We start from the raw sequence: 27552 nt of genomic DNA, 5'->3' as shown, positions 1-27552 counted from the left end.
GTGACATGCTGTATGTCAGATGCACTACAGCAGCACCTGCTTGCAAGTTAATGTTGAGGAGGAGATGCAAGGAGTGGCATTTGCCACAAACAAATATTGGCACACCGGCCATTAGACCTTCCCCTGTAAGGGTATCCTTACGGTAGTGGCTGTATCTTCTTAGTACAGGGTTATCAGTAACTTCAAGATGAGTCACGTCAAGATAAATACAAAGAAAGGCCTTCCCTGTGCTAATAGTTTGAGCACCTACATGTGTCTTGGTTCAAATGGCTCTGAGCACCATGGGACTTAGCTTCTGAGATCATCAGTCCCCTAGAACTTAGAACTACTTAAACCTAACTAACCTAAGGACATCACACACATCCATGCCCGAGGCAGGATTCGAACCTGCGACCGTAGCGGTAGCGCGGTTCCACACTGTAGTGCCTAGAACCGCTTGGCCACCCCGGCTGGGTACATGTGTCTCCTGAACCTATTCACACTGCACTACAGTACGAGAGTCACTTTGTAGGTGTGGTTTTCCTATGACGATCTTTAACTTGGTGCCAAAACTGTAGACACATGGCAATTGAGGGTTTAGATGAGGGACTGACTGGTTTCACCTGGCAGACTTCATATTCCAATCCAGAGGAGATACCAAGTGGCACAGAGACACAATGAAAAAGGGACTGCTAGATATTGTCAGCTACTGGACTAAGTTATTCAGCAGAGAGAGACAAAATCAAACACACACATTCCCACATTTCCATCACAGACTTTCCATTGTTTGGCTTCATAGTTCATTACTTTGAGAACAGGTCATCTGCAGACTCATCAGTTAAAACAAATGTGAAATGGTCTGAGAGTTCATTCTCTTCCACTTCTGTTTATTTTAATTCCACTGTGATGCTTACTAGGCTTTCTAACAATCTTTTGTTGTTGTGGAGCTCGCTTTCATGTGCACTTAGTACACTATTCATCTTATTTGCTTGTTACTGGCAATGGCATAATTGTTTACTTGCAACATGTGCTTGAGCAAGCATTTGTACTTAATGATGCTGATCTGCATCTGAAAAGACATGCTGCCTTTGGTAATTGGCATCCAAACTATTGAAGCAATTGGTGGCTGCATTGACTTGTGTAATTTTTTTTCCTCAACATGTGACACATACTTGGTGACTAATCCCCTGTGCCTTCTTTTCCTCCTGAAACGTTTCGCAATTTTGACTCCACAGTACATGATCCCAGGAGAACTTGGTATACAATTCAGGAAATCAGTCAGTGACTTCTGCTCTATAAGCTTCCATGCACATCACAATTAAAAGACATTTACACAGAGCTTTCATCCACAGTCTTCATCAGCAGAGGACAAACGTGCCATTCATACTCACAGCAAGCACACCTTGCACACACGACTGCCAACTCCAGCAGCTCAGGCCAGAATGCAACTGTCACGTGGGATGGAAGCTGCAGTCTGGAGCGGGTGAGGAAGGGGACAGGATAGTGATGTATGGGTGGGTGGAGAGAGGGATGCTGACTAGCGGAGTGTGCAGGGACTAGAATGCCAACAGGTGTAGCATCAGCAGTTTGTGGGACAGGGAGAGGGAAAAAGAAAGGAATGAAAAAGGTGAGGTGCAGGGATACATGGGCGGGTAATTTTGCAGAGGGCAGCAAACAAACAGGGTGGGAGACGAGAATAGTGAGGAGATTATAGGACAGAGGGGGTGGAAACTGTTGGGTGTAGGGACAGTATGTTACTGTACGTTGGTGCTGGGATAACTATGGAGCGGAGAGAATGTTTTAAGAATAACTGCCATCTGCGCAGTTCAGAAAACATGGCAGTGGAGGAGAGGATCCAGATGGCTTGGGTAGTGAAGCAGCCATTGAAATCGAGCATGTTATATTCGGCTGCACATTGTGCCACAAGGTGGTCTACTTTATTTTGCCCACAATCTAGCAGTGGCCATTCATCCTGGTGGACAGCTGGTTGGTAGTAATATCAACGCATAAAAAGCTGTGCAAAGACTGCAGTAGAGATGGAAATAACATGGCTGCTCGAAACAAATCCTGACCTAATCATCCTATCTACAGACAAATGTTGCACCATTGTTGTTATGAATCACAGTGACTACCTGGCAGAAGGCCTCCAGCAATTGTCTCACTCCTCCACCTGTAAACTCTGGCAGAGTGATCCCTTCCCGGAAGCCTGACACAACCTCCAATCCCAGCTTAAAGCCTTAGGCCCTTGTTAGAACCTTTCCCCCAAATCCATTTCCCTCCTGACCCCTATGACACTCAGCACACCCACCAACTACATGCTCCCCAGAATCACAAACCCAAGCCTGGATGCCCCATTGTGGCTTGCTGTTGTACCCCTACAGAAAGAATTTCGGCCCTCATTGACCAACACCTCCAACCAATTGCCCGTAATCCAGCCTCCCACATCAAAGATACCACCCACTTTCTTCACTGACTCTCCACTATCACTGTGGTGTCACCGCCAGACACCACACTTGCTAGGTGGTAGCCTTTAAATCGGCCGCGGTCCATTAGTATACGTCGGATCCGCGTGTCGCCACTATCAGTGATTGCAGACCGAGCGCCGCCACACGGCAGGTCTAGAGAGACTTCCTACCACTCGCCCCAGTTGTACAACCGACTTTGCTAGCAATGGTTCACTGACAAAATACGCTCTCATTTGCCGAGATGATAGTTAGCATAGCCTTCAGCTACGTCATTTGCTATGACCTAGCAAGGTGCCATTACCAGTTACTATTGATACTGTGAATAATCTACCGTCAAGAGCGACGTTCACCATTAATGGATTAAAGTTAAGTATTCCACCAGTTACGTCCGTTTTTTCTAAATTCTAATTTCCTTGTCCTGTTCCAGACCTCACGCCAGCCTGCGTGAGCTAAAACGCGTGCCTTTCGGCTTCCTCTAGTAACACGATGTTGGCTCTCCTGCCAACCTCAACATTGGCGACGAGGATGGGATTCGAACCCACGCGTGCAAAGCACATTGGATTTGCAGAGCGATAAACTTATTGTGGACTTGGACATTAACGGCAAAGTGATACCATTCCAGCTCGATACTAGGGCTGCAGTTTCACTGATCAATCAAGGCACTTACAAACTGCTGGGCACACCTCTGTTGCGTGCCGCAAATGTTAAGTTAACTAGCTATTCAGGTCAAGAGATCCCTGTGTTAGGACAGTGCAGCCTTCTTGCAAAATACACGGGGCAAACAAAACTTGTGTCATTTTACATCCTTCGTTCTTCTTCTGCAGTGAACTTGTTTGGTTTCGATTTATTTCAGTTGTGTAACTTGTCTATAGTAAATCAGGTCCTATCAGTGAACCAGACTGTACCTTCCGACAGTGTTTCTTGTCTATGTGAAGAATTTGCAGACATTTTTGCACCAGGCCTCGGTTGCGCTAAGAACTATAAAGCACATTTGGAACTGTAAGTAAATGCGCAACCGAAATTTTTCAGAGCGCGCAATGTTCCCCACGCATTGCGTGATGAGGTCGCAAAAAAATTACACGATTTGGAATCACACGGTGCAATTGAACATGTGCAGGCTTCTATCTGGGCATCACCCTTAGTAATTTTGCCAAAACCTTCGGGAAAATTGAGACTTTGTGTGGACTTCAAGGCAACAGTGAATCCACAACTAGTGATTGCAACTTTTCCTTTACCCCGCCCGGAAGATCTTTTTGACAAACTGCGCCCGGGTAAATATTTTTCGAAATTGGACCTAGCAGATGCGTACTTGCAAATACCGGTGGACAAAGAATCCCAGCGCGTTTTGGTGGTTAACACGCATCTTGGTTTGTATCGATTCAAACGACTGCCATTCGGGTGTGCATCCGCCCCTGCATTGTTTCAGCAATATCTACAAACTGTTTGTGCATCGGTCCCTACTGCAGCAAACTATCTGGACGATATTTTGATCTCCAGAAAGACGGAAGATGAACATTTAGCCAATCTCAGAACATTATTTCAGGTCTTGCGACAGAATGGTCTTCGCTTGCGGAAGGACAAATGTGTGTTTTTTGCTCATGACTTGCCCTACCTGGGACATGTACTCAATGCCCAAGGCATACATCCCAGTCCCGAGCACCTCCGTGCCATACAAGACTTGCTTTTGCCGCAGAATTTGAAGCAGCTACAGAGTGTGCTGGGAAAAATTAACTATTATCACCAATATGTTCCACATGCCTCTTCCACTTCAGCTCCGCTTCATCGCTTACGCCGTAAGGGTGTTCCGTTCGTCTGGACGACGGAATGCGAACGCGCCTTTTGCCAGTTGAAATCGGCGTTGCTTTCCAATACTTGCCTTACGCCATTCGATAGCCAGAAGCCCCTTTTGTTGATGGTGGATGCATCAGATTTCCGGATCGGTGCTGTGCTTGCGCATAAAGATGGATCGCACGATCACTCTGTAGCCTTTGCGTCCAAATTGCTCTTGTCTGTGCAAAGAACTTATTCACAGATCGAGAAAGAAGCATTGGCGCTCATATTTGGTGTTACAAAGTTTCATGATTTCTTGTATGGTCGTCACTTTACCGTCATCACAGACCACAAACCTTTGACATCGCTTTTTCATCCGACCAAGCCTGTACCTCCAAGTACAGTGCAGAAATTCATTCGCTGGTCTATTTTCCTCTCGCAGTACCGCTACGATATCTTGTATCGGTCCACTGCTAAGCACGGAAACGCTGATGCGTTGTGTCCCGTTTGCCTGTTGCTGAGGATAGAGCATTCGATTCCTCCGAACTTGCTTGCATGTACATTGATTCGGAAATCGATGACGTGGTCGAATCGTTTCCGATTGATTTTCGTCGTGTAGCTACAGCCACAGCTGCCGACCCTGTCCTTGCTACTGTTCTGCGTTTTGTTGCTACGCAATGGCCCTTGTCAAAGTCACGGATTGGGGATCCGTTGGTTCGCCGATTTTTTGCTCACCAGGAGAGACTTTTTGTACAATGTGGTGTTTTGCTGTTGCATTCTGATAATGATCAGTCCAGGGTCGTGGTCCCACGTTCGTTACAGTCCTCTGTCTCACAGCTTCTCCACCAAGGACACTGGGGTATAGTGGGAACGAAACAACTTGCTCGTCAGCACTGTACTTGGTTCGGAATCGATGCCGCGATTACGAATATGTGCTCTTCTTGCATGGTGTGTGCCGAACAACAATCAGCACTACCGCGGAAATTTTTTGCATGGATAAAAGCCACTTCCCCTTGGCAACGCTTACACATCGATTTTGCTGGTCCATTCTGGAATGCTCAATGGTTGGTTGTGGTAGATTCATTCAGTAATTTTCCTTTTGTTGTCCGGATGTCTTCCACGATGTCATCTGCCACCATCCAAGCGTTATCTGCTATTGAAGGTCTTCCACAGACAATTGTTTCCGACAATGGCCCACAATTCATGTCCGCAGAATTTCAGTCATTCTGCAAGGCCAATGGTATTCAACATCTGATGTCCATGCCATTTTCGCCACAGTCAAACGGTGCCACTGAACGATTGGTCAGGACTTTCAAGTCACAGATGTTGAAATTGAAAGAGTCGCATTCTCGGGAGGACGCGTTATTGCTCTTTTTGTCCTCGTATCGCTCTCAGCCCCGAGATGGTCGCTCGCTGGCTGAGTTGCTCCACGGTCGCCCTCATCGAACCTTGATGTCTTTGCTACATCCGCCGCATCAGGTTCCTGTGCAGTGGCAGACACCTGCTTTTGCCCCAGGCAACGTTGTCTACTACTGCCACTATCGAGGTTCACGGCGTTGGCTTGAAGGGCGCATTCTTCGCTGCCTCGGCCACGCTATGTATCTGGTTTTGGGGGCCTCTGGTGAGGTGCGTCAGCATCTCAATTAGCTGCGCCTCTGTCGTCGCACGGGATCTGCCGCTCCCCATCTGCTTTCAGCGACGGTGCCGTCCGGTCAGCGCCCTGGGGACCCATCTACTGGCTCGCCTCGGCCCCAGGTGTTACCGACGCTGCCTTCCATTTTGCCCCATGGCGACGCGCCGCCACTGCCGCCTGTTCTCCCGCCGGCGACACCCGCAGTGGACGCATCGCTGCAACTGCCGGGCGCCTCCTTGGGTCACGCGCCGCAGATCGCTTCCCGTGACCAGTTGTCCTCCGACATGGAACTCTTGCCTGCTCCGGACCGTATGTCGTCTTCGCCCGTCGAGTGCCCCGGCCCGATGGAGGTCGACCCTTCGGCCCCTCCTGTCTCTCTACGGGCGCATACACCGCATGTTGGCGTGCACCCTGGAGCAGGTTTTCAGGCGTTTCCTAGCTCCCCGCGGTCCGAATGGCAGCGTGCGGGTGGCACACCCTCGCCTGTTGTTAGGCTCCCCACCTCGTCGCATATGTGAACATGGGGTCCTCCCCACGGCCAGCGGAAGCCTTATGCCACAACCGTATGCCAATTTGCGGGGGAGGAATGTGGTGTCACCGCCAGACACCACACTTGCTAGGTGGTAGCCTTTAAATCGGCCACGGTCCGTCAGTATACGTCGGACCCGCGTGTCGCCACTATCAGTGATTGCAGACCGAGCGCCGCCACACGGCAGGTCTAGAGGGACTTCCTAGCACTCGCCCCAGTTGTACAACCAACTTTGCCAGCAATGGTTCACTGACAAAATACGCTCTCATTTGCCGAGACGATAGTTAGCATAGCCTTCAGCTACGTCATTTGCTACGACCTAGCAAGGCGCCATTACCAGTTACTGTTGATACTGTGAATAATGTACCGTCAAGAGCGATGTTCACCATTAATGGATTAAAGTTAAGTATTCCATCAGCTACGTCCGTTTTTTCTAAATTCTAATTTCCTTGTCCTGTTCCAGACCTCACGCCAGCCTGCGTGAGCTAAAACGCGTGTCTTTCGGCTTCCTCTAGTAACACGGTGTTGGCTCTCCTGCCAACCACAACAATCACCATCCCTTTACCTCCTGGATCCTTATTCATCACTATTAACACCACCTCCCTAAACACCAATGTCCCTCATGCACACAGTCTTAGCACTATTGAACACTATCTTTCCCAGCATCTTTCACACTCCAAACTCACCACCTCATTCGTCATACACCTTGCTTAACATAGCTTTAACATGGCCTAGAACTACTTCTCCTTTGATGGGAGGGTATACTAACAATCCACGGCACAGACATTGGCACTCACAGGGCACCTTCCTATGCCATCCTGCTTATGGGCCATCTACAGGTGACCCTCCTAACATCCCAAACGCCAAACCCCTAGTCTGGTTCAGGTTCATTGATGGTATATTCACGATCTAGACTCAGGGCCAAGACACGCTATCTTCATTTCTTCAAAACCTCAACACCTTCGCTCCCATCTGCTTCACCTGGTCCTCCTGAATCCAGTGTGTCACCTCCCTAGATGTAGACCTTCTCCTCTATGGTGGCTCCATCCGCACCTCTGTCCACATTAAACCCACCAAACACCAACAGCACCTACATTTCGACAGCTGTCATCCCTTTCAGACCAAAAAATTCCACCCATACCGCCTGGCCCCCAGGGACGGCATATCTGCGGAGACAAGAACTCCCTTACTCAGTACGCCAAGAGTCTCACCAAGGCCTTCACAGACCTACTCCACAAATAGATCTCCCATGTCATTTCTCCTCACAGCTCCAATCCTCCCACCAACCACAAGAACCAGCCACAAAGGAGTGCCCCCTTCATCACCCAGTATCACCCTGGACTGGAACCACTGAACCATATCCTTTGCCAGGGCTTTGATTACCTACCATCACACCCTGAAATGAGGGACATCCCACCCCCTTTGTACTCTTCATAAAGTGATGCTCTGGTACCCATCCAACCTCTGCAACATCCCAATCCATCCGTATGCCACTCCCAATCCCAACCCCTCACCATATGGTTGGTTCGTTTGGGGAAGGAGACCAGACAGCGTGGTCATCGGTCTCATCGGATTAGGGAAGGATGGGGAAGGAAGTCAGCCGTGCCCTTTCAGAGGAACCATCCCGGCATTTGCCTGGAGTGATTTAGGGAAATCACGGAAAACCTAAATCAGGATGGCCGGACGCGGGATTGAACCGTCGTCCTCCTGAATGCGAGTCCAGTGTCTAACCACTGCGCCACCTCGCTCGGTCTCACCATATGGATCATATCCCTGTTGAAGACCCATGTGCAAGACCTGCCCAATCCACTTGCCCAGCACTTCTTATCTCAGTCCTGTCATAGGTTTATCAGGGGCCGGGCCACCTGTGGAAGCAGCAATGTTATTTACTGGCTCTGCTGCAATCACTGTACAGCTCTTTATATTGGTATGACTACCAGCTGTCCATGGGGATGAACACCCACTGCCAAAGTGTTGCCAAGAGCAATGTCAGCCACCCTGTGGCATGAACAGCCACTGCTAAACTGTGGCCGAGAGCAAAGTAGGACTCCTTGCGGCAAAACATGCAGCTGAACGTAACATGCTTGATTTCAGTGGCTGTTTCACAACCCAGACCATCTGGATTCTCCCGTCCACTACCAACTTTTCTCCTTGGAACACATTCTCTGCTCTCAAAATGTCCCAGTGTCAACCTGTGGTGAACTACTGTTCCCACATCCTCCACCCCCTGTCCTATCATCTCCTCCCCATTCTTGTCTCCCACCCTATTAATGTCCTGTCAATAACAAGGCGATTACAAATGGGACACAAAGGCAGGGAAAGAAAATGGCCCTGCTCTTTTGAAAGGGACCATCCCAATGATATTCCTTTCTTCGAGTATGAGAAAGAAGGAGGTGGAGCTAAGGTGTGACAAGGGGGCACAGAGAAAAAAGTAGGGTAACAAAAAAGCAGCTGAGAGAGTCAAGAGCTTAAGTTATTATTCAACATATGTCCATTAAAAGCTTAACCTCACTTTCACAAAAAATCTTACCTCCTGAGAATAGGTGACCATTCTCATCCAGAGCTAATGCTCTGACGTCGTGGTCATGAATACGACGTTGTACTGATTTTACCCAGCGACTTTTTCGGCCCTGGCCCTTGATTTTTACATTAACGTAATTGGCAATGATTGGATCCATCCCTGTATGAAAATTAGATATGTAATACACAATAAAAACTGATACACAATTTGACATGCACCATTCAGTACACTAAAGATTCTTATAATTAATGCAAAAGTACAAGACAGATCCCATTTACAGAAGTAATTATTTAATTTTTGCACTAACCAGCACAATAAATGTTTGTTTGATCTCTAGAAAGACACAAACAAAAAATGTCTGCCATGTGGCTCTCATGACTTTCCGACAAAACACCCATGTTGCCATCCCAAAAGCACACCTGACCCCTGAAATGAAGAAGCCACAGATGTAATATTCACATAATTTCATAGTGTTACAGATATTATCTCTACCCATTCCCCATGGTTCTACATGATTAAAATTAATGAATCATGTGAACATTACTGGTAAGCATCTCAGAACATTTACAACACAAGAGACCTGCCACCTGTTCAGTCATACCTATATTTGCTTAACCATGCAACAATAAAGATATTTTGCGTAACCCCAAATTTTTTCTTTTTCTTCTTTGAACTTTCTGGGGCTACTCAGCCGTACACTGGCACATATAAGCAGACAAAATCTCACATATATATGGTATTATAAATGAGAAAGTGTGTGTGTGTGTGTGTGTGTGTGTGTGTGTGTGTGTGTGTGTGTGTGTGTGTGTGTGTGAGAGAGAGAGAGAGAGAGAGAGAGAGAGAGAGAGAGAGAGAGAGAGAGATTAGATTCAATTTTTGTGCCATAGACCCAAAAATGAGATGATTCTTCTGGGTGTGGAACATGTCAGAAAATATAAAATAAAAAAACATAAATCATCTGAATGAAATACTTACCACTCTGATCATTTGTCAGGAGATAGTAAAAATAGGTGATACATTACAGTAAACTGGATCTGCTAATATTTACAGAATTAATACACTGTCGAAATGAAACATAGTTATGCATTTTTAATAAAGTGATCATCCACAAAATACCTTGTCTTGATTGTTGTGGCCAAGTGCTATCAAAACTGAAATATAACAGACATTTTTACTGAAGCTGGTCTAACAGTCCCTGTTTAGAAATTCACCTATTGAGTAGAAGAAGTTGCCTATCAAAAAGTCTTTCAAACTCTGTTTAAACAGTGCTTTATCTGAAACCAAGTTTGTAATGGTAACTGGCATTTTATTGAAAATGTGTGTTCCTGAATACTAGACCCCTTTTTGGACCAAGGTAAGTGATTTTAGGTCTTTATATTGATTGTTCTGATTCCTACTATCGATACTATGTATTGAGATATTGGTTGGAAACAAAAATATATTAATTGTAACAAATTTTATCAAGGAATAAATATACTGAGAAGCAGTGGTTGGAACACAAAGTTCCTTGAACAGGTTTCTACATGATCTTCCTGAATTTACACCAAAAACAATTCTTATTACATGCTTTTGCACGCAAAAAATTTCTTCTCAATTTGATGAGTTATCCCAGAGTATGATCCCGTATGACAAAATGGAATGAAATGAAGCAAAGTATGCAAGTGTTTATATCTCTTACATCTGACATAGTTTTCACAGATTTGTTTAGGCGCTTCAGCAATTCTGTGGTATGCCCTTCCAAATTGAATTTATTATTGAGTTGTAATCCCAGAAATTTAACACTGTCAATCTCTTTGGTCTGCCTGTCTTCATACGTTATACATATGTTGGTAGGAAATCTCTTAAAAGTTCTGAACTGGATATAGTGGGTCACATTTAATAACAGTGAATTAGCTTTAAACCATGGATTAATGTCAGTGAAAATTTGATTAGCAGCCATTTTTAAATATATACGTGACTTGCTACTTATTACAATGTTTGTATCATCTGCAAACAAATCAAACTTAGCATCTGAAAATGTAACAGACGAGAGGTGTCTGTGTAATAGTAAGTTTGTTACTCCTTCAGACTGAAATGGCAGGATGGATTTGATTGAAATTTGGAATGGAGGTACTAAATTAACACACAGGCAATCTTATATACACCTTCCTATCAAAGGAGTGGGGGTGAAAAAGTAACGTAGATCTCAATGCCTGATTACCCATATTTTATTCATCCAGTATTAGAGAATGATAGTACTTAGTGACTTGCAATGAAGTTTACAAATAATATCGAACATCAGCAAAATTTTTCTCGCTGATAACTCCCATGAAATGACGGTAGGAGAAAAAGTTTACTGCTTACTACATTCTCACTGTTGATGCAGTAAGACTGCAGCAGAAGCATGATATTTTACTTTATTACTTCTTTACTACAAAATGTTTCCACAACATTTTGCAGACAGTATCCACATATACCACTGAATGTACCGGCAAAATTATACCATTGGATAGCACGTAGTTCAGCAGGCTTGATGTCATAAACACCGAGCTGTACAAAAAACTGCCGCATCAAGCATGGCATTTCAATTTATTACTTCTTTGCTACTAACTGCATTCCCAACATGATTCACAGACTGTAGATACGTATACCACTGCAAGTGACTGCAAAATTTTATCATTGTACGACACACAGGTCAGGAGATACAACATCATAAATACTGAGTAGATGAAAATAAAACTGAAGGGCAAAATTCACTATAGGTGAGATACGTGTGCAAAAACATGTGAAATATATTTGACAAGGTGCATATGCGGACAAAGCCAAGGGTAAGAAGCTCATCCTAAACTCCTGGAATTATTTTAACCAATTTGGTAAACAAAATAGATATGATCTGGAGAGAAATGGTGTGGGGGTAAGAACAACTGGTTTCCTACTGGGCAGAGTAATAATGTGGAGAAAGAAGGGGAGAGAATGAGATGGACAGAGAGTGGGAAGGAGGAGAAAGGCTAATAGAGGACTTGAACAGATACATACCCAGGTTTTTTTATTTTTTATAAATAGCTGTTTAACCACAGGTCACACTAAGGATCAGACTCTGAATGTGGCTCTCCAGCAGGGATACGACTTCCTCAAATCCTGCCCTGAAATGAGATCCATCATTCATGAAATCCTCCCCACTCCACCAAGAGTGTCTTTCCGCCATCCACCTAACCTTCGTAACCTCTTGGTTCATCCCTATGAAGCCCCACACCACCTTCCCTACCCTCTGGCTCCTACCCTTGTAACCGCCAATGGTGTAAAACCTGTCCCATGCACCCTCCCACCAACACCTACTCCAGTCCTGTAACCCGGAAGGTGTACACGATCAAAAGCAGAGCCACGTATGAAAGCACCCACGTGATTTACCAACTGACCTGGCTACACTGTGAAGCTTTCTATGTGGGAGTGACCAGCAACAAACTGTCCATTCGCATGAATGGACACAGGCAGAGAGTGTTTGTTGGTAATGAGGATCACCCTGTGGCTAAACATGCCTTGGTGCACGGCCAGCACATCTTGGCACAGAGTTACACCGTCCGGGTTATCTGGATACTTCTCACTAACACCAACCTGTCAGAACTCCGGAGATGGGAACTTGCCCATCAGTATATCCTCTCTTCTCGTTACCACCAGGCCTCAACCTCAGCTAATTCCATGTTGCCGCCGCTCATACCTCACCTGTCATTCAACAACATCTTTGCGTCTGTGCTTCCACCTCGACTGACATCTCTGCCCAAACTCTTTGCCGTTACAAATGTCTGCTTGTGTCTGTGTATGTGCAGATGGATATATGTGTGTGTGTGTGTGTGTGTGTGTGTGTGTGTGTGTGTGTGCGCGAGTGTATACCTGTCCTTATTTCCCCCCTAAGGTAAGTCTTTCCGCTCCCGGGATTGGAATGACTCCTTACCCTCTCCCTTAAAACCCACATCCTTTCGTCTTTCCCTCTCCTTCCCTCTTTCCTGATGAAGCAACCATTGGTTGCGAAAGCTTGAATTTTGTGTGTACATTTGTGTTTTTTTGTATGTCTATCGACATGCCAGCGCTTTCGTTTGGTATAGAATGCTACAGTATCTACAACCAACTCTGAAAATATAACAACTTGCCTTGAGTCACCACTAATTACAGTAAAATCATCAGTCACTGCTAAGCACCACACAATAGTTTCTTTTTTGGTTTGTGAGCGTCCTGTTGTCATCCTATGGATGGCGTGTCCAGTATTCACATTCCAGATGCGTATTGTATCACTTGAGCCGCTCACTATGAAATCTCCAGTTGCATCCCAAGAAAGACACAATATACGGCCTGTCAAATCAAATTAACAATAATTACTCATTACAACTGCTCTTTTTTAAAACAGGGAAAACAAATAATGTATTCGCAGTACATCAAAGACAGAAAAACTATTACATAGTATATTTGCAAAGAAATAGGTTTCAAGAGAAAAGATGACAATCCATACCCCCTAATTTAAAAACTATGGTGTTGAAGTGACTACATAATAAAAGTTTATCACAAACCTTCCTGTTTGTCCAGAACTTTTTCATACTGCAGTCCATCATCTGTTATGGAAAATATGTTAATGTAACCATCTTCTGTACCGACCTGGAAAATTGATATATTAGCTAAAAGAACATTGGGAGAAAAATAACTTTCATCTGCACTACTTTTTGCGAGTGTTGTAATCTGATTTATATGAGGTGCTATCCAAAATTTTCGGGAGAGGTGCTATCATCTGTTGAAAACCTTAACTTTGGGCTAATAGTTACCATCACCCTTGAAGTAGTTCCCATGAGCACGTACACACCAGTCCCAGCGCTTGTGCCATTGGTCAAACATTTTCTAGATGTCCTGTTCTTTGACGGTTTTTATCACCACCCAGTGATGCTTCTTGAATCCTCTCTAGAGTGTCAAATTGACAGCCTTTTAACTTGAGTTTCAGTTTTGGGAATAGTGCGAGTACAGTACAACCGCCATGTTGTTTTTTGCCAAAAACGTCCTGGTGAGCAAGGATGTGTGACAGGACGCGTTGTCATGATGCAGCAGCCAGTTCCCTTGATGCCAAAGTTTGGGACATCGTCGCCGCACGTTTTCATGGAGCCATCGCAAAACGTCACAAAAGTACGCGGAATTCACTATTTGGTTGGGTGGGACGAATTCTTTGTGCACAATTCTCTTGGTATTAAAGAAAATGATGATCATGCTCTTCACTTCGCTCTTAACCTGTCTCACTTTTTTGAGTCTTGAAGAGCCACTCAAACACACGCGTCCAGCTCATGCTCTGTCCCCCAAACACTTGCTGAATCATTGCAAGGGCCTCCATAGCACCCGAGATTCGCACAGAATTTGATACACACGCGCTGTTCTGTTCGCAGACCTATCGTAAAATCACCACAAACCAAACACAGAGTACTATGGATATCACTGTGGACATCCAACATGTCCTCTCAGATGAATGCCACTCCGCACACTGTCTCATCAGATATGCAGCTGTCGCCACCTAGTGGTACAAAGATCTACTACCCCTGCTTTCCAAATGGTAGCACCAGTCCCGAAAGTTTTGGATTCCACCTCGTATGTACAGTGCACAATGTTAGTATTGATATGCTGTCAATCTGCTAAACAGTAGGTCTTTTCAATGTGCTACCATTGCTTTCAAATGCGTTTGTACCAACATTTCAGTTTCTATCTCGCAACAGAAGCAATGCCTTCAGTTTGTTACGGGGAGTTAGAATGGAAAAAAATTCTTTTTCAGATTTTTGGATTTTTATCTCATTATACAATTTGCAATTCTCCTAATAAAATGATTATATATATAGTGTATTTTATTAAATATAATCTAGACCGTTTGAAAATGTTAAAATTTTTACATGCATTACTTCAAGATCTAATAAAATCGCTAATGTTTTAATGTTTTATACAGAAGGCTATGGATTGCTGTGTTATAAAGGTTAAATTATGTGTTTGTATTGGTAACACAGTCAAAAACAGTATCGCATCATTTCATAGTATAAACACACAATGTATGTCAAAGTGCTAATGTTTTTCCAAGGAAAAGTAATGAACGGATTGGTAAATGCTTCCAGAATGATATTTTCACTCTGCAGCGGAGTGTGCGCTGATATGAAACTTCCTGGCAGATTAAAACTGTGTGCCGGACCGAGACTCAAATTCGGGACCTTTGCCTTTCGCAGGCAAGTGCTCTACCCCAAAACGATATGGGTTCCACGGTAATAGATTTTCGAATAAAGGAAAACATTGTGTTTGGCATGTGAAGTTACAGGCAATGAAATACAGGCAAACTCGTTAGTATCTAGAGACACACCCATTAGTGCTAAGAAGATTAAAATAAAACATTGTGATACACAGTTTTCTCATAACGAAAGTAATGTAAATGGTAGGTTAGGTTATATTCTGATAGATTTACACATCCTAACAAGGGTGTTGGGTGAATGTGTGTGTTGTAAAATATGTGGAGGGCTAGTTAAAACATGAAGACAGTGAGGTATCAAATGGACTAGCCAGGAAACTTGTCATTAATTGTGCCAGTTGTAAATATATTCATTCATTTTGGAATTCTGATAAGTGTAAAAATAATTATTTTGGAGTAAATGTTAGGTGGTTTTATGGATTGAGAGTTATTAGCAAAGGATACACTGCAGCAGAAACAATGTGTGCGTGATGAATATGCCACACCCACCTTGTAAAATGGACAAGTATGCAGGATTTATTGGAGCTGATGTGGAATCTGTTGCATGTGAGTGAATGAAGGGTGCTGCAAACAAAGCTGATGGTATGACTGACATACCAGTAACTTTTGATGGCACTTGGCAGAAGCACAGAATTCTGTCACTACAGTGATCAGTGTGGACACTGGAAAGGTAATAGATTTCCAGATTTTAACCAAACATTGTTATAAGTGTAATTCAGGGAATGAAGAAGGGCATATCTGTTACAGAAATTATGAAGGAACAAGTGGTGGTATGGAGTTCTCTGCAGCTATTGAAATCTTTAGTCAATCTGTGAACGAAAAGGGAGTGTGTTACACTAAGTTCTTAGGTGATGGAGACTCAAAAGCATGTAACAGTGTACTAACCGCTCAGCCTTATGGTGTGAAGATTATCACAAAACTGGAATGTGTTGGTCATGTCCAGAAGAGGATGGTCACCAGGTTGAGGAAGTTGAAACAAAGTCTGAGAGACAAGAAACTTTCTGATAGTAAAACCTCAAGAGGCAGGCCGACAGGCAAAATGACTGATGAACTACAGCAGTATTATGGGATGGCCATAAGAAATAATACTGAGGATTTGTTGAAAATGAAGCAGGCGAAATGGGCTACCTTCTGCCACAGACTGTCAACTGATGAAAAAGCAGTACACCACCTTTGCCCTCCTGGACCTGATTCATCGTGCAATTACCACAATACCCCGTACTCAAACAGTTCATGCAGCCATCAACATACCATCATGGATATCATAAAACCTATTTACAGAGACCTGGCAAATCCTGAATTACTGAAGAAGTGTCTGCATGGTCAGACTCAAAATCCCAGCGAGTCATTCAATAATCTTATATGGACTCGCTTACCAAAAAATGTTTTTGATGGAATGAAGACACTAAAGTGGGGGGGGGGGGGGGGGAGGGGTTTGTCAGTCATGCTGTTACTGTTTTTAATGATGACAACTTGGTAGGGTGAAAGTGCTACAGCATATGGGAATTAATCCTCAATCAAACTGTATCAGAGAACTTGAACAGATGGACAAGGTCACATTGATAAAGCAAAGTATGCAGTACAGTTGGCCACTAAGCAGTCCAGAAAGAAGAAAAAACTTGGAAAAAGATAAAGAGGATGATATACAGTATGTGCAAGGTGCTTCTGAGTGCCTAAAAAAATTAAGCATATATTAAGTGAGTTACTGTCTTTTGAAACTTTAGAAGCCTTTCCTGAAAATTTACATTTTCTGTCACATTTTCCCTAAATCTTAGAAACCACTTCGAGTAGAGTATTCAGATTTTCAAGGAGTAACAACATACATATTGTGAGTCTACTGAACTAAAAGAAGAACATAATGTTGTGTGTAATTAAAATTATTTAGGATAATGTAGAAAAAAAGTAAACAAAATTTTAACTGTGCAATTAAAAAATTGTATTTCTGGAACCAGTGGCTGAAATGCAATTATTATAGTTCAGTAGACTCATAATATACAGTATAATGTCCTGTAAAAGTTTCATGTCAATGGCTACAGTGGTTCCTGAAATACAGGGAAGCCAAGTCACTAATTTTAACATTATCGAGATAGGGCGTTCCATCTCCCCTTAAATAGCTGTGCATCTAATTTCCATGGTTAAATGGTGATGTTATGTATATGCAACTCCAACAGATGATAATCAGGGGGCAAGCATAATGAGCAAGACAAATTGTTTCAATATCTTGAAAACAAATTTTCAAAGAAATTCAATTATAAATCATGTCAGTAGGAGAATGTCCTCTAGCACTCTGAATTGCTTTTTGTACTGCAATACTTCCACTTTGACCTCAATAAAATGATTCACATACAGTGATAATGTATGTAGACAAAGCTCTGCTCTGAGATTATCATACTCATATAAAAATATTACTACTTTTTGTTATTTTGTGCCAATGATGTGCGTAAATCATGTTAGCTGTGTATAAACACTAGAGAAACGGAATATTGAATAATCACTGACTAAGGAAGTACATCTGAAATCAATATAGGAATCAAAGCAAAAGTGACTGATACATCACAAATGTACATTTTGAACCTTTCTCTGTCATCAGTCATACAAATGTTAGACATGCTCCACTTCCTTTTATCACGACCATGAGCACACCTAATACACTCAATGGTCCAAATACATTTTAATCTTTGGTATCCACTAAAATTCTCCTCCTTCATAATTCCCCTGATTACTCAGTTTCTTAACTGAGTGCATTGATGTATGTTCCAGCAACATGTCCTCTTTGCAAGAGTTCTAGACGTGTCTTCCATGGTCACAATCTTATTAATAAATATTATTTTCTTACTGTCTATATATGTGATTGACATACTGTTGCGTTCAAAACAGACGACCAACTGAGGTAGTAGAATGGTTAAGATAATGGCCCTACGCCTAATTCTGGAGGAGCGGGGTTCAAATCTCTGTCTGGCCACCCTATTTACCCCATATTACTACACATAAAATTCCAACGAAGTCCTTGAAAAAATGCTGTGGAAGTTTCCTGGCCCACTCTTTCATTCACATACTGAGTGAGTGAGTGTGTGTGTGTGTGTGTGTGTGTGTGTGTGTGTGTGTGTGAGAGAGAGAGAGAGAGAGAGAGAGAGAGAGAGAGAGAGAGAGAGAGAGAGAGAGAGAGAGAGTGAAAAAGAGAGAGAGAGATAGAGAGAGAGGTTTGAAGAAGAATTTTATCATTGAGAGAGAGAGAGAGAGAGAGAGAGAGAGAGGTTTGAAGAAGAATTAAGAAGAATTTTATCATTGAGAGAGAGAGAGAGAGAGAGAGAGAGAGAGAGAGAGAGAGAGGTTTGAAGAAGAATTTTATCAAAATTTTTAGCTATTACTTGCCGGTCTGTACAATGCTCTCCACCTTTTCTAATTGGTGAGTAGTTATTTAACCTCATACGAAACATGGTGTAGTCCGTTCTGGACTTTGGACTTCCCAAATGAGGATGACAGGTCAGTTCCGATAAATCAGAGCCTTCGACACCATCCACTGAGTTTGACCAATGAAGTCATCCTATGCCCAGAAATGCAAAATGGAGACAATGACATCACTCATCCCCATGGCACAAAAATATGAACATCAATTATAGAATTGTGTAAATTCTTAATAATAAATATTGAATCAAGGAAAATTGGTGCTTCTGGATAGGTACAAACTAAAATAACCACAAACCAAAGAAAATACTAAAATAGAAAAAAACTGAAAAACGTGACACAACAGTTGGAAAAAAAGAGGCACACAAAATCAGTGTGAACCAACTTGAACTGATGCCAAAAACTGCACTCAAACCATACAATGTAAATGAAAGGCCCGGTGCCAATACAGTAAGTCAAAATCAATACTGATACAGAAAACCAAGAAGCAATGCCAATATTCTGTTTGAACAGGACTACTGACCAACCGCTGTCTAAAAAGCAAAATAAATGTACCCCGAGGGGGGAAAAAGAACAGGACAACATTACATAGATAAAAACAGTAAGACAATAAAACTGAGCTCCAATATAAAAGCTGTTGAATAATATTGAAATCATTTTCTGGAAAACTCAATAATTATGACTTCATAGAAGTATCAAATATTACACACAGTACAAAAAAAGATGCATTACGCTTCTTGTTAAACATCTTTCATACGTCACCAACAGATTATGAAAGTACTTATGACACTAACACTTGCATATGATGGCATTTCTACCAGAGAATTAAATCTTGTGCAGAGAGAGAGAGAGAGAGAGAGAGAGAGAGAGAGAGAGAGGAGGATGGAGGGATCTGTATCTACAAAGATACTCTGAAAGCCACCATATGGTGTGTTGGCAGAGTGTACCCTACACAACTACAACTTATTTCCTTCCCTGTCCTACTTGAAAACAGAGCAAGGGAGGAGTGACTGCCCATACGCCTATGTATCTGCCCTAATTTCTTGTGTCTTATCTTTGTGGTCCTTATGTGCAAATTTTGTTGGCAGGAGTAAAATCACCTGGCAGTCAGTTTCAAATGCAGGTTATCTAAATTTTCTCAATAGTGTTTCTTGAAAAGAATATCGTTTTCCCTCCTTGGATCCCCATTTGAGCTCCTGAAGCATCTTCAAAAGACTTACATATTGTTCGAACCTACCTGTAATAAATCTACCAGACTGCCTCTGAACTGCTACAATGTCTTCCTTCAATCCAACCTTGTACAGATCCCAAACAAACAATCAGTACTCAAGAATAGGTGATACTAGCGTCCTGTATGTGGTCTCCTTTACAGATGAACAAAACTTTACTAAAATCCTCCCTAAGAACCGAAGTTGACCATTCGCCTTCCCTATTACAGGTCTCAACTGCTTGTTCCATTTCATATCACTTTGCAACTTTACAGCAAGATATTAAATGACTTCACTATAGCAAGCAGGACACTACTAATACTGTACCTGAACATCACAGGCTTGTTCTTCCTACTCATCTGCGTCAACTTACATTTTCTAAAATTTACAGCTAGCTACTATTCATCACACCAACTATAAATTTTGTCTATGTTAACTTTTAACATTTACAGTCACTCAACTATGACAACTTAACGAACACTATGGAATCATCACCAACCAACCGCAGATTGGTTCCCACCATGCATGCCAAATCATTTATTTATACAGAGAGCAACAGTGGTCCTATCACACTTTCCTGACGGTGCCCGTCTCCAACGAACACTCACTGTCAATGACAACATACTGTGTACTATTGCTTATGAAGTTTCCGAGTCGCTCACATATCTGTGAACTTATTCCATATGTTCGTACCTTTCTTTGTTAACAGCCTGCAATGGGGTACTATGTGAAACGCTTTCCGGAAACCTAGAAATATGAAATCTGCCTGTTGCCCTCCATCCATAGTTCATGGATGTGAAACGCTTTCCGGAAACCTAGAAATATGAAATCTGCCTGTTGCCCTCCATCCATAGTTTATGGGATATCATGTGAGAAAAGGGCAAGCTGAGTTCTGCATGAGCAACACTTTCTAAAACCATACTGATCTGTGTGCGTAAGTCTCAAGAGCCTTTATTATATTCAAACTGAGAATATGTTCCAGGATTCTGCATTCTGGGCTGAAATTGGCAGTTTGTTTCTGTTGGTATAGCCACAGTATGCGTTAGACAAAGCGAATCACTGTATCTAATGTTTTCTTTCAGCAGAAAATTTGATTTGATTACATTTGTTTCCAATACAGAGTGTGCTAGAATAGTTTTACTGATCTGATTATCATGAACTTTAAGGTTTGTTGCTGACTTTCTTATTCATTTCACGAATGGAAAGAATTAGATGTGTTGACAGACTGGTCTGTAGTGATTCCAGAGGCATAGGTTATGCTGTACTTTGATAATCTGATTGAGCTGGAGAAGCCAACGAACACGAGTGAAAGAAAAGCAGATGTTCTGACAAACTGACATGTAGCACAGCCTGAGGCCAAAATTAGGTTGGAATGTAACAGTTTTGTTGGAGAGTTGGCAAAGCCAATAAATCTCAACACAAAAATATGACTGCCATAACAGACCGATGTGTAGAGATACATGTTTGTCACTGCAATAACCCATTTGTATATCTTATTCCCGATATTACTGAAAATTACAATGAGGTTACATTCTAATCTAATAGAACAAAATACTAACTAACATTATTTACAAACCATAGGAAATTATGAATGGGGATTCTAATTTGCTACTGACAACCAATTCATGCTTTGTGTTCGGTTCCCATCATCCATCACACGAGTTGTGAATAACACTGGTGTGAAATACAACAGCAGCTGATGCTGTAAATGCACTTTTAACTATTATTTTACTTTAACAGTACCTATGATTGTATGAATCATAAAATTCTACTTCATAAGGTAACAATGTTACATTTTTACCTGTACTGGTATCTGCCTAGCATGGATGCAGTCTTCCTTTCATGTCAGAAAACAGAGGTTCTCAATGACAAACTGCACAACAAAACTAAAACCAAACTCTGAATGGGAGAGTGGTTTTCAAGATCTGGTGCCATACCCCATTCTGTTTTTAACTTACGTAAGCGACCTTACTGTGACTCTGGCTGGCACTGCAAAAAGTGCAATATTTCCTGATGACATACTACAGAATTCACATAACCAAGAAGACAGTCAAAAAAACCTAATCCTTTTCCATAGATAACAGTTTCCACACTGATCGATTACCATAGATTTTTGGCCTGCAGCTACAGAAAATTCATTTTTTATACTGATATTTTAGTTGTACACTTTTTGGTTATCTTCCAGATGAGCATACTGAAATTCAGTCCGGTCACTCAGAAGGTGGCTCAACAATATATGTCGAAAGTATTGTTTGGATGACACAGGGTTTCTATGGCTGCAATCCTGAAATCTAATGAATCAGTGAATTTACCTGAAAAACTTGAAGTCAACAGTTTGGGTCTTAATCACGGAAAGGCACACATTAAATATACCTTCAAACAAAATTATCTGTTGATGCCAGAAGTGTATGTTAATAGCTTTCTACTTCAGCTTAAGAGGTATACTTACACCTAACATCAATTACTTGTTGGATATAATCCCACTGTGTTCCCTACAGGTTTTACTCTCCATGCTCGATGAAGTTATTACTTGATTCATAACACATGTTCTATCATGTCCCTTCTTCTTGTCAAAGTTTTCCACACATTCCTCTCCTCACTGATTCTGCAGAGAGGCTCCTCAGTTCTTATCTTACCAGTCCACAAGCTTACATTTGATGTGGATGGGGCAGGAAATTGGCAGTGTCCTTTCAAAGGAACCATCCCCCATTTGCCTGGAGCAATTTAGGGAAATCACAGAAAATCTAAATCACGATGGGTCTGAACTGTCATTCTACTGAAGCGAGTCCAGTGTGCTAACACCACTGCACTTGATTAAAATTCCTTGAAGAAATAACTGGCTAAAACTGAGTCCACATACATATAAGCCAATCAAAAATCTCATTTCAGCTAGTTTTGCACTTAAAAGCCTCGGAAATACGGAAGCGTCCGATCCCACCCGTCTGCTTTGACCCATGACGTCACAAATATGGCGGAAACAAAAACAAACACACACACTTTCCACAAGAAGCCTAATGACACTAACGGGACAAGCGCGGGAAATGGGGTGTTTTGGGTGGGGGGCAAACTAAATATAAACAAATTTAGACGCCTTGCGTAGCTACAACGTGTAAGTGAAGACAGCCATGCATGAATACCCACCCACCTCCCCAGGGGTCGTAACCTCTGCAACCCATAGAAGATAAAGATGCTTCAGTAGCTGGTTAGTGTTTTTTGTCTTTTTTAAAAAAAAATCTCACGGGATAGAACGAACAGATCAGAAAGGTAAATATAATAAACTAAAACAGAAATTCGAGGAAACAGATAAATAAAATAAGTAATAAGTGTTTTTAAATTTTAAAAAAATCTCACGAGATAGAACGAACAGATCAGAAAAGTAAATCAAATAAGATCAAACAGAACTGGAGACAGCCACACTCAAACCAAACTCCGCGCCGTCATGACGTCACACACGACAACACCCTTACGTCACGGGTCAAAGCCGACGCGTTGGATCGGACGCTTATGTCGACCCAAAGCCTCTTATTATGTTGAGTTGAAGACAGGGGTGTTAACTTATTTGGCTCTTCTGTTTCCCAGTATAAATTTTTCGCTAACAAATCTCATTGGCAAGAGAAACTGCATATGTACACAAGCCTGTGCTCTAAACTATACAAAAACAAATGAGCCTATTTTTATGTTTATGGTATGCAAGTAGAAGAAAGAGCACGAAATCATGCACACAGATTAAGCCTAAGATAAAAACAAATTCACTCGCAAACCCTTAAACCGGTCAAAATGACAACACAAAGCAGCAATCTGCGAGTTTATGACAAGTTTTCGTTCCAAACACGCAAATTTCTGATGTCTCTGAAATATTGTTAAAACACGTACACAAAAGGGGCTCCTTTGGCAAAAACGAACTATAAATTCATTCATATGCGTGGAAATGTTACGTAATTGTAGGCTACAGTGAGTACAGATTTCATATAAGTTAACAGATGTAATACAATATTGTAAGAAGAAGGAGTGGAAGGGAAATAAACTGAACGCCCATATTATTGTAAAGCTGCCACTGATTACTTACTGCTAGTGAAGAATGAGTCCTATTTACGTCCAAACACCAGGCAGAAAATCCTGCTGTTACCGGCGTGACTGACTGAAAAAAAGGAAATTTAATGTTGAACGAAAATATTTTTTCCATTCCCTTGGTCATCTTGATTTGTATCAAACGAAAAACACGTACCTTGGGGGAAAGTTTGATGAGATTATACTCAACAATAACACCCTGAAGGCCAGTGCTGAAAAGTCGAGTTCCACACCAACTAAGTGCTTCTATAGAACTATCCGATGCACCAGGAATGAAACGTTCCACGTGGGGAGCATTACTTACATCCCAGATTTCTAAGGAGCTGCCAGCTCTGCAAAATAAAGTATTTAATAACATATACATGTTAAGCATGTAATAAGTGAGAACTTTATTAATCTGTCACTTGGGATATACACCTGGATACGGCAAGTTTTCGGTGGCTTGATTCATATGCTATGCAGTGTATGGCTCGTGGCTCCAAATTATAGAACCTGATGTTATGCACTTTACACAAATTCTTTTCCATTCCTGACTGTTTCACTTCCACACCAAAATATAAACAAACCGACAACGTGCCCACATGGCTTCTCGTGCAAAGATATTCCGACCCGAAGTAATTCCACGAGGATCAAGGAAGCAAGCGTGTATCCCGAAGGCGCTCCTCTTTGGAATCGAAGGTATGTCGACACACAACGAGGTTTCACAATCTGCGCAAAGCGCACGTTGCGTGTGGACAGGATTTGCGCAGATACGAGATGGGAGTAAAAGTAGAAGTTGGAGGGTCTGAGGAGCTTTCTCAAAACTGTAGGCGCCGACTACTCCTGCGCAGGCAAATTGTACCCTGTGAATACAAGATCGCTGCAAATCAGGCGTGCGAAACGTGTTTGATTCACTTGTTTGATCAGTATGTTGTAGCGTTTCCTGTTTATGCATGAAGAGTGAACTTAAAAAATGCAGATACACGCTAGGGCTCCAGAAAGTTCATCGTTGAACTTACTGAAATGTGTATGAGTCTAACATGTTTGTGGGAAGTTAAAAGCTAGGAATACAGTAATCAAGATAAGAATGTTGGTTGGTTGATTTGGGGGGGGGGTGGGGGGTGGACCAATAGGGTCGTCAGTCCCAACGGGAAGAATAGTAAGGAAGTCGGTCGTGCCCTTCCAAAGGAACCATAGCGGCATTTGCCTGAAACGATTTAGAAAAATTACGGGAAACCTAAATCAGGATGGCCGGACGCTGGTTGGAACCGTATTCCTCCCGAATGCGAGTCCAGTGTGCTAACCACTCCACTACCTCGCTCGGTGAGATAAGAAGGCATCTGCTTACAGTTATTTCACAAAAAACTTAAAGGTGGTCGATCCTATGGCAAACATGTACACAGTACCTATTACTAATAAAAAACCGTAGCCGATTGTTTACCGCAAATAGCTAAACAAATTAACGAAATCTATTCGTCTGGGGCCGAGGTCGACGAAATAGATAAACCAAATTTGTGGTATTAGGACATCTTCTGCTTTATGACCGATGAAACTGAATCATACAAAACACAGTTTAATATTTCTCTTGTAGATAACAGTAACTGTTATGAACTTGTCTTTTGCAAATCTGTTGACTCATCTACAAGACAAAAATCATGCAAATAACGACTGAGGGATATTAAACCAGAGCTGTATGCAAATCCTCTAATAGATGCTACTGATAGATAACATTTCATCAAACTGAGGTGGCACTAGCATGTAGATAACTGAACCTAAATGCTCAGTTGTGATTGCTTTGCAATTAGAAATCGCTCTTATTATGTTGGCCTGCAAAAAGAATTACTAGCATATTTTCACTCAGTCCTGTCCTGTGCTATAATCTTATATGACAGAATACACACACACACACACACATTCGGATACCTAAGAATTCTTACATTTGTTTCAATTCTTAAAATAATATGTAGTTCATAACAAGAATGATTAGGAGTGAACTCTAGAATCCACTATACTAGAAGGAAAGATATCGAGGAACACAATGAATGAGATAGGCAATGACTTCCTGTCTAGAATTCAGAAAAGAATTTAATATTTTGGTGCAAAATTCCATAATAAGACGTTGGTATACATCACACAGTGGACTGAAAATCCTGACTCAGAAATAAGCTAAACTGTTGCTCACTGGCTGCACCTACAAATTCTAAGAATAGTCTAAGTCTGAAACATGTCCAAAACAGTAAAAATATTATCAGAAACCTATCAGAATTGAGGTACTTTATTTGCCTTTCTGAAATCCCACTTAAGAACACAATAGATAACTTCATACATATTGAGTGTGATTTCACTTAATGCTTGTTTCAAAGTTGCAGTGGAACATTCTAGCTCCTTGTAGTTTTTTCTGTTGCCAGCAATCTTAATGTCAGTGACAGCCACTCATATTGAGTAATTACTCTCTTCATACAAGTATTTTTCCTTATTATACAAGTAAGGCTACATGAGATAAAAGCTAATTATATGTTTACAAATCCATAATCAGATAAATACAGGAATTGTCAGACTTGCCACACAACTCATGAAGTAAATTTATGTGTGAAAATTACCTTCACTGAAGCTGCCACTGTACTGACCATTTTGCTCTGCCTTTCTGTTTCTTGCATTTTTTTATTTTGAAAACAGGTTGTGAACACAAGCCATAACAGAATTTCCTCCATTACTGATTTCTGAATAAATGAAATAAACTTTGATGTTATAACAGCCTAATGGCTTGCTGCTGAAATTTATTTTTTAGGCACACAGGTGACGTATGAGCAGTAGGTTGGAACTTGTGTTGTGTGAACACAGCACATTTGCAGCGATTTATTTCATGCAAGACATATGTGCAGATATCTGTGCAGGCAGATAGTTGTATGCAATTTGCCTGTGCACAAAATATAGGAGGTCGAGTAAGTAGTAGAGAAAAGTGCTAATAATAAATTGTACATGGTTTCGAGTTGTAAGACACACACGGGCTTCGATTTATGTAGTAATTCCAGAAAGCAATAACAATCAGAGCAGCAAGTTCTAAGTTCTTAGGCTTGGATACTGATAACACTTAAACTGCAGAAAATATGCACTAAACCTGCTAAAGTGTTTAGGTTCAGCTATTTTTGAAATAAGAACGATTACGATCTTTTGGACATACACATCAGTAGCATACAACCATTTTCATCTTTGGGCCACAGACATCGGTAGCTTAATATGTTTTTATCTTAGGCTTGGATATTGCTAATACTTAAAATGCAAAAAATATGCTCTAAACCTGCTGAGGTGTTTAGGTTAAGCTACTTTTGTGATAACAACAGTTGCCATCTTTGGGGCACAGACATCAGTAACTTAATATGTTTTTATTCGTTAATGGCCTACTTGATAGTTATGTGAGGTAACTTATGAGACAGGTAAAAGTATTCATTGCGCAAATGAGAATAATTCCAATCATGTGATATTCACACACACTTATGTTTTATTCATCTGTTTAAGCTATAGAGAATCTTAGACACACCACCTCACTACATTTATTCTTTGATTATATTTGTTAGCAACAATAAATGTCAGTGAGATGAAATGTTGTATTCACTATTGAAACACTAAAAGGAGAATTATCTGTACCGTCTTCTGGTGAATCTCACTTTAGTGCAGGAAGAATTAAAGATATAGTATATGAGTGCACTGAGAGACTGTGACACATTTTTCAGTGCTCTTTGCCACACTGCATTGTTATGTGCCATAT

General features: G+C 41.8%; 1 protein-coding gene across 1 annotated transcript in view; it reads right to left on the bottom strand.

The window, feature by feature from the left end:
• The window catches only part of LOC126473245 (U3 small nucleolar RNA-associated protein 4 homolog), a 75931-nt gene extending 51524 nt beyond the window's left edge, over positions 1-24407 (bottom strand). The window contains exons 1-7 of the mRNA XM_050100164.1: positions 24225-24407; positions 23965-24139; positions 23806-23877; positions 13436-13520; positions 13022-13220; positions 9205-9323; positions 8907-9056 (exon numbers count right to left, since the gene is read on the bottom strand). Of these exons, the coding sequence (XP_049956121.1) occupies positions 8907-9056; positions 9205-9323; positions 13022-13220; positions 13436-13520; positions 23806-23877; positions 23965-24139; positions 24225-24334 (910 nt within the window). The 5' untranslated portion in view covers positions 24335-24407. The remainder of the gene's footprint in view (positions 1-8906; positions 9057-9204; positions 9324-13021; positions 13221-13435; positions 13521-23805; positions 23878-23964; positions 24140-24224) is intronic.
• Between the last annotated feature and the right edge of the window lie 3145 nt (positions 24408-27552).

This window comes from Schistocerca serialis, chromosome 4 (genome assembly GCF_023864345.2).
Source record: "Schistocerca serialis cubense isolate TAMUIC-IGC-003099 chromosome 4, iqSchSeri2.2, whole genome shotgun sequence".
NCBI classification, from domain to species: Eukaryota; Metazoa; Arthropoda; class Insecta; order Orthoptera; family Acrididae; genus Schistocerca; species Schistocerca serialis.
This window is presented reverse-complemented; position numbering and strand designations above follow the sequence as displayed.